The sequence below is a fragment of the Ovis canadensis genome, chromosome 18 (assembly GCF_042477335.2).
Source record: "Ovis canadensis isolate MfBH-ARS-UI-01 breed Bighorn chromosome 18, ARS-UI_OviCan_v2, whole genome shotgun sequence".
In the NCBI taxonomy this organism is placed as follows: Eukaryota; Metazoa; Chordata; class Mammalia; order Artiodactyla; family Bovidae; genus Ovis; species Ovis canadensis.
The window spans coordinates 82,721,519-82,729,471 of record NC_091262.1 but is presented as its reverse complement, the minus strand read 5'-3'; the positions used below and the strand labels follow the sequence as shown (position 1 = coordinate 82,729,471).

The window sequence follows — 7,953 nt, the reverse complement described above, 5'->3', positions numbered from 1 at the left end:
CCTGAGCAGTGTGGGGTGCTGGAGGTCTGTCCAGGCCTGGGGGTGCCTCTGGAGCCGCCCAGTTCACTCTAGTATACAGCAGCTCTCTTGGAGACCAGACACGCCAAATGCTGCCTGCTGAGCGTGCTCTAGACCCATTTCAGAAACACACAGGCGGCTTCAGACTGGAAGCCTGTGCACTGTCGGTGGGAGCGCACCATGGCACGGCCCGTGGATAATGGTACGGAGGCGCCTCAAAGCAGAGCTGGGGCCACCACGGCGCCCGGCAGCCCCACTCCTGCACGCATGCATGTGCCCCAGAGAGGGGAAGGCAGGGTCGGGGAGGCGTGCATTTCAACACCATAGACCAGGGGGAAAGGTGGAGACCAGATGATACAGCAGTGCCCGGTGACCCCCAGACTTGAAGCAATGGCACCCCAATGTGGCCAGTGCGGTGTGGAAACCCGGGGGGCGTCGCTGAAGCTGGGGCGTGGTGGGGGCAGCTGGCCAGGGAGAGGGGCTTGAGCCACTCCTTCCCACGGGACCCCCTTGGGAGATGGGGTGATGGCCCCAGGGGCATTCCTTGGCCTGGGACAGGCTTCAAGGTCATGGGCACGGACACAAGCGTGACCTTCCTGTGTCCCATCCAGGAGGGCTGGGCCAAGAGGGGATGAGCCAGGGGCGAAGACCCCAGAACACCCAGACCTTCCCGGAGGCAGGGCTGTGGAGGCACCTCCCCGGAGGCGGGGCTGTGGAGGCACCTCCCCGGCAGAGTAGTGGGGTGCGGGGAGTTGGGCATCTCGGGGAGAAATTCGCGGGGCCATCCTGGCCTGGCCGGCAAGGCCACAGCAGACCTGGAGGGGCCTGGTGAATCGTGGCCCCCGGGGGCAGTGAGGCCCAGCAGGGCAGCCTGGCCTGCAAGGGAGGCGGTAATGCTTGCCCATGTCCTACCCTGTCCTTCACTAGGCCAGCCCCTTGAGGGACAGGGAGATGGGAGCAGAAGCGCCTTTAGCATCTGGGGTGCCCACGGGTCAGGCCAGCACCCACTAGGGGCCGGCCAGGCTGGTGTCGGGATGGCATAGGGTCAGGGCCTTCCCCGAAGGAGATGCCAGCCCAGGAACGTCCGCTCAAGGCTCATCGTCCAACAGACACTCAGCCCGGCCTTCCACTCTGAATTTGCCTCTCTCTACTCGTAAAGGACTTCTTGTCGACAAGAGGGTGGCTGCTCTTGCTGCTGTTTGGGCTGTCAGGGTCTTGGCCCCTCGGGGGCGCCGGGCCCGCCTCCAGCACTGGATCTAGCCGAGGCTGAGCCTGGGCACCACCGTGCTGCTCTCCTGGACGCCTCGCTGCTGCTTTATGCCGTCTGTCCTCTTTCTCTGCCTCATTTTGGATTCATGACTGTTCTTTACCATCCCATTTTCTTTTATGGCTTATTTCATCAGCTTCCCCACCGCTGTTTCAGTTCCGGGACGCGCAGAACAAGCGCTCTCTGCAGGGAGGTCGGAGCTGTGGCCTGGCTGTGCTTGGACCTGTAACCGACTCACCAGCCTGCCTCCGAGACCCAGCGATCCACACAGAGTCCTCAGATCGCACACCTCCATGTCCCAGCTCTGTGCTGGGCTCACAGTTTGTTCCCATCACGTTCAAAATCCCCAACACACATTATTTTTGCTTCCAACAACTGTCTTTGTAACATTCTAAATACCCTCAGCTGGTAAGACAGGCCAAGTTTACCGCTTCGGCCAGTGTGGAGGCGTTCAGTGTCCCCCACCACCACCTCCTCCAGAAACCTTCACCTTCGCAGACTGAAACCGTTCTCCCTCCACTCACTGCCCACCTCCGCCCCGCCCGCAGCCTGCCCCTCCGCTGCCCTGCTCCGCGTGGAGCTGCAGGCCCGCCCTGTTGCAGCTGGCTTACTTCCCTCAGCACGACACCGCTGGGTCTGTCTGTCCTGTAGTCTGTCAGGGTTTCCTTCCTTCGTAAGGCCAGGCCCGATTCCACTGCAGGGATGGGCCGTGTTGGCTCAGCCCTGTCCCCCAGATGGACAAGGTCCTCTGCCCTCCTGTGAACGGCATTGCTGTGAACACGGGTGCACAGGCTCGCCTCCCTGCAGGGTGTTTGCCAGAGGTGGGGGCGCCGGTCACTCACTGCGGGGCTGCCCCGACGCTGCACTGCCTGCTGGCCACAGCCGCGCACGGGCACCCTGACGGGGGCGAGGCCACTCCTCCCGACAGCGACCTGTGTCCCCAGCGATGAGCTTCACTGAGCCTCTCTTCCTGTGCTTGCCAGGGTCACAGTCTGCAGGCGGACGCGGGGCCGAAGGTGACCCCCGAGGAGGATGGCTGACTGCCGAACGGGTTTGAGCCGCGCTCCCGGGGCTGAGCCAGGCGGCCTCTGAGTGTTCTCAGCTCAAAAGACCCGGGACTCACTTGTGACCCCCTTTCTTAGACCTGAAGCCCCCTCACGGCCCTCCGTCTCCCTGCTCCGGGGTCCCAGGCTCCGCCCATGGGGGCAAACCCTGCCCTGGCCCAGGCCCAGTCCTGGCCCTAAGGACTGCTGTCACTGACCCTCCAGCCGCCAGTGCCCCGGCTGCCCGCCCCGCGCACCTCTCTGCTCTGCCACGCTCTCCAGGGAGGCAGGCTGCCCGCCCATGGGCGGAGCCTGGCGGGCAGCGCTGTGGGGGTCCGTGTATGGGAACTGGCCTGCAGCCCGCCTGTCCACTGCCTTCCTCAGGCCCCGTGGGCTGCGACCCTGGCCAGAACCCACCCTCCTGGGTAGGGGCCCCGAGACGGCAGTGTGCCTGGTGGCCTTGCAGGGACGGTCTGAGACTCGGCCCACCCGAGGGCTCAGGGTGCTGCCGTGTGGGGCCGGCAGGTCACAGGCCTCAGGAGCGCCGCCAACTGAGCCCTCTCGTCCAAATATAGAGGCTTTATTGTCTTCAGTGGTCGGGGGCACAAAATACAAGAGAGAAAAGGCACCCGCCCCCGGTCCCTCAGCCGCTGTGGCGGGGCGGTGGAGGTGAGGCGGCGGTCCACGCGCAGGCTCAGGCCTCAAACACGGCGCAGCTGGAACACAGCACTTTCTCGTGAAGGTCGCCCCCGTAGCTGAGACCGGCGAGAGAGGGGCTGCGTCAGGGCTGAGTCCCCGTGAGCTGCGTACCAGCCCGGCCCAGACGGAGGCAGCCATGAAGGGGCCCCGCACCCAGGCGGCCGGGCCCCATGGCCAGACGCTCCTGAGGGAGGCGGCTTGGGGGCCTGGGGTGAGGCCAGAGTGTGGAGCCTGCTGACAAGGGGCACCCCGAGGAGACCCCCTCAGCCCCAAGACACCAGCCCGCGGTGGGTGTCCACCTGCAGGGGGTGACAGTGAACGGGGCGCTCACCGGAGAGGCCCTGCCAGGCAGAGCGCAGCTCAGGCCTGACGCTGGCCTGCCGCCCCGGGCAGGCCCCAGCTGGGCGGCAGGGCTGACTGGCCTCCGCCGGCTCCAGCGGGGCAAGGAAGAGGCAACCCAGCCAAGGGCAGGAGGCCGCCCGGGGGAAGGAGCCACAGCATCAGCACTCAGGAGCCCAGGCCCGGCTCTCAGCGGCGGCCCAGGCCACAGTCCCGCCGGAGCCGGGGCCCGACTGGTCCACCAGGCGTGGGCAGGGCGCCGTGGCAGGGCCACACTGCAGCTCGGAGGCCAAAGCCCGGCCTCCAGGGAGCTCTGGAGCAAGTCATGAGCTCATCACACAGGGCAGGGTGCCCGGCCCACCACAGCCACGAGACCAGGCAGGGTGAGCGGTGGGCTCTGTGGGTGTTTGGGAACCAGGCAGCTGGGGGAGGAGAGAGGACAAGGAGGGCCCGCACTCACTTGGTCAAGGGGGGGCCCCGCCCCAGGGCCCGCACTCATTCCAGGAGGGGAGCCCCCTGCCCCAGGGCCCGCACTCACTCCACCAGGGGGAGCCCCCCGCCCCAGGGCCCGCACTCACTCCACGAGGGGAGCCCCCCGCCCCAGGGCCTGCACTCATTCCAGGAGGGGAGGCCCCTGCCCCAGGGCCCGCACTCACTCCACGAGGGGAGCCCCCCGCCCCAGGGCCCGCACTCACTCCACGAGGGCGCAGAGGGCGCAGGCCACGGCTCCACAGCTGCAGCAGGAGCGCACGCAGCGTGCACACAGGGCCCGCTCGCACTGGCCGCACGCGGCCTTCCCGTCCACGGCCCGCACGCACGATGAACAGGCTCCCGACGCCGCCCCAGCTGGGTCTGTGTGGAAGAAACACTGGTCCGTCCAAAGGTGACCGGGAACCCTGGCGCTGGGGGCCACCCCTCGCCTCCCGGAGGACAGCGGGCTGCCCTCCTCCAGCACCTCACCGACCACTACTCAACCTGTGTGGAAGCATGGCACTGGGACCCGTTCACCAGGGGGAGATCCTAGCCGGCTTCCGTGAGGCCCACCTGGAACTCTCACCACCCAGAGGCCGGGAGCCTGGGCTAGCTCCTCCCCTGACCACCTGCAGCAGAACTCGCCAGGCCTTCAACCCCTGGCGCATCTCACAGCTGCGTCTCCAAGTGTGGCCCCTGTGTACTGGCTTAACACAGGGCTTCCTGGGCCCCCAGGGGTGGGGGTTTAGCTGTGACGCACGTGACGGTCTGAGTCTACAGCACAGTGCAGAGGGATGCGGATGAGAGCTCCAGGTGGGAGCAGGCAGGACGCCCACGCGGGCCACCCAGGGGGGGCCTGCTCCTTTCTGACTGAACACTCAGAGCTGCTCACAGTTCCCATACATCAGAGCGGGGAGCGCCTCCTGCAGCGGGAACCTCCAGGCACTCGCCCCACTCCCGGCATCAGACTCCGGCCCAGCTCCAGGAGGAAGAGCCCCCACCCCATCCTGTCTGCAGCAGAGACCTGGGAAGCGCCTGCCGGCCGCCTTACTCACCAGCCTCGGAGGCCTGCGCTTGACTCCGGGTCAGCCGGCCGTCGGGCCCGATCAGCATCTGCCCACGCGCGGCCCGAGGGGCTTCTGTGGGGCCGGGCCTCGGGGACTCTGGCGTGTGGACAATGGCGCAGCCTTCCTCCCATGCAGGGTCCATGCAGGCCTGGGCTCCACGGAAGAGAAGCTGCGTGGTCTTCTCTGGGGAGGACAAGCATTGCCCGCTTACACCCCTGCGGTACGGGAGCCCCTGCGGGGCCGCCTGTCCCTGGAGCTGTGCGTGCTGAGCCCTCCTCTGAGCAGATTTCCAGTCACCCGGGACCAAGCTGCCCCTGGCGAGGCTGCCCTCTGGCCCGGGCTCAGCAGGCACCTCCTCCAGCCAGGTTCTGCAGCCTGCAGCCCCACCTGGGCTCCCCGTCCCGTCACTCTGCTCATTTTTCACAACGTGTGGCCTCACCTCCTCCCCAGAACCCACAAGCAGGCCTCCTCTGACAGAGGAAGCTCTGTGCTGCTGCTGCTGAGTCGCTTCAGTCGTGTCTGACTCTGTGCGACCCCAAAGACGGCAGCCCGCCAGGCTCCTCCGTCCCTGGGATTCTCCAGGCAAGAACACTGGAGTGGGCTGCCATCTCCGTCTCCATTCCCTTCTGCACTGTGGATAGCCAACTAAAGCACAGCAAGAAACTCAGGGCTGAGCCTGCAACCTTTTGGCTACTGCAGAGCTGCTGGCAAAATGCACAGCCACAGCTGGCTCCTGACAAGGTACCCCAGAACCTTCCAGACCTCTGTGGGGCCTGGACATCTCCCCAGCCACGAGCAGCAGCTTTCGCAAGGTGAAATGCTAAATGCCAGCCCAGCAATGCTCTGTGGTTCTCTGCTCTGTCCCAACAGAGCTAGGGTGGAGACCTTAGAAGCTGCTGGTGCTGGGTGATATCACAGAAACACACAGCTGATAACTCACGGAAGTGATGGCAGCTTGCCACACCCAGCTCCTCCTCCTCCAGTCTCCCCGTTTGTAACAGGATGGGACTGGGCAGGGGGCAGGTCATGTGGCCAGACTAACACTTGTCTTCAAGGGCCTGTGGCCAGTTCAACATAAAGAGGCGAGAGTTTAAGACTTGGAAATCATTACACATGAGTTCACACGGGCCTCACAAGGCCCTGTCCTTCTCAGAGAATGTCCAGGGAGCCTAGCACCCCCTCCCTGATGGGCCCTGCGTGGGCCAAGCTCTGCAAATGGTCCAGGACACTGTGGTCAAGAGCTAGACTGACTTATGTGTGTGTGTTAGTCACTCAGTCGTGTCTGACTCTTTGCGACCCCATGGACTGTAGCCCACCAGGCTCCTCTGTCCATAGGATTCTCCAGGCAAGAATACTGGAGTGGGTTCCCGTGCCCTCCTCCTGGGGATCCTCCAGGGATCAAACCCAGGCCTCCGGCACTGCAGGCGGGTTCTTTACTGTCTGAGACGCCAGGGAAGCCCTCCCTTCTGTTTGCAGTGTTTTCGTTTTTGGAAGGTCCTGAGAGAGTGAGTAACAGTTGCAGTCTGGCCCAAGTACCCTAGGCTTCACTTATTTACATCACCTGCTAATCTCTCCAAAGCGATGTCAGTATTATCCATGCACTCAAAAACGTGCCTGAAGAAGTCAGAGGAGAAGGCTTAGGTCAGGGCCCTCACATTTTTCAACTGGACAGTGCAGCCGTGCAGAGCCGGACAGCACACTCCAGCGCCCCGGTTTTCGCACAGGCTGTTCCCTCTGCCGGGAAATTTCCTTCCTTTCCCTCTCTGCCTGTCTAACCCCGCAGGATCTGGCTTTGACTCTTCCTCCAGGAGACCTGACAGCCTGCAGGTGGTCCTTCGGTGACCCGTGTCTGCCCCTCTAGAGAGTCCTCCTTCGACTGGCCCCCTCAGCAGCGGCACCGCCTGGCAAGGAGGGCGCGCTCCACACAAGCCTCTCGGGTTTGAAGGGGTGCCTCTGCCGACCTTCCCACCGGGACGAGTCCCGGGAGGCGGGACCCGGAGGCCTATCGCTGGGCTGGTCAGATCAGAGCGGGTCCCTGTGAGTCCAGTATTCCCGCAGGACCGAGCCCCGACTCGGCCCCACGCAGAAGCCGTCCGTTTCGGAAGGTGCGGAAGGGGCAGGTCGTGGACGCGGGAGCATTCACGCCGTCCTTCTCGCGGATCCTAAGCCCGGTCAGGCGGCGGGGAACACGGGCACCGGCTCCAGCGGGCGCGGCCGGTGGGGACCCCCCGCCCAGCCCCGCTTCACAGCACTCACCGAAAATCTCTCGTGTGAGGCGCTCGGCGCACACGCCGCGACTCAGTTCTCTCTGGCCGACACGCACTTTGAGCTGCAGCGGGGCCGCATCCGCGAAGGGGCAGCCCCGCTTGGGCATGGCCGCGGCCCGGAGCGGCTCCGCTCGGCCGCCGCGCCTCTCTTGCCCGTGACGTCACAGCCGCGCGCCAACCCGGCGCGGAGCGGGGGGCGGGACTAATACGCGGCGCGACACAGGATAGGTCTGGGGAGAGGATGGGGCGGGACTCGTGTGCGGCGCGACGCGGGATAGGCCCAGAGCGAGGGCGGGGGCGGAGCGCTTGCTCTGGGAGGCGGGACTCAGCGGCGCGGGAAAGTCCAGAGAGAGGTCAAGGGTCAGAGCGGGCGCGCCACCAGCAGGGAAATAGGAAGGCGGTGTGATGCGAAAGCGCTGCGGGATAGGCTGGGGACTACGTGGGGGCGGGACTCGTGAGACACACGGCCCGTGATAGGCCAGAGGCGACATGGGGGCGGGACTCGTCCGAGGGGGCGAGACTCGTTTGAGGCGGCGCGAAAAAGGCGAGCGTATTGGCTGTTGTTCTGGTCTCCAAACAACTCTTTTCTTTTTAAATTTATTTTTTTAACTGAAGGATAACTGCTTTACAGAATTTTGTTGTTTTCTGTCAAACATCAGCATGAATCAGCCATAGGTATAACTCTGGAAACTCATATTTCTTCCTTTAAATCACCAGTGGTCTGAGGAGGATTCACTTTTTTGGTATTTAACTCCAGAAACATTTTGTCCTGGGGTATAGCT

General features: G+C 64.5%; 1 protein-coding gene across 1 annotated transcript; it reads right to left on the bottom strand.

The window, feature by feature from the left end:
- Positions 1-2,892: 2,892 nt before the first annotated feature.
- SIVA1 (SIVA1 apoptosis inducing factor) lies at positions 2,893-7,362 on the bottom strand. Its single transcript, XM_069559511.1, has 4 exons — positions 7,161-7,362; positions 4,893-5,087; positions 4,062-4,218; positions 2,893-3,083 (listed from the first exon to the last, which is right to left on the bottom strand). The coding sequence occupies exons 1-4, from the start codon at positions 7,276-7,278 to the stop codon at positions 3,023-3,025; spliced, it is 531 nt and encodes a 176-aa protein (XP_069415612.1). The 5' UTR covers positions 7,279-7,362; the 3' UTR covers positions 2,893-3,022.
- Between the last annotated feature and the right edge of the window lie 591 nt (positions 7,363-7,953).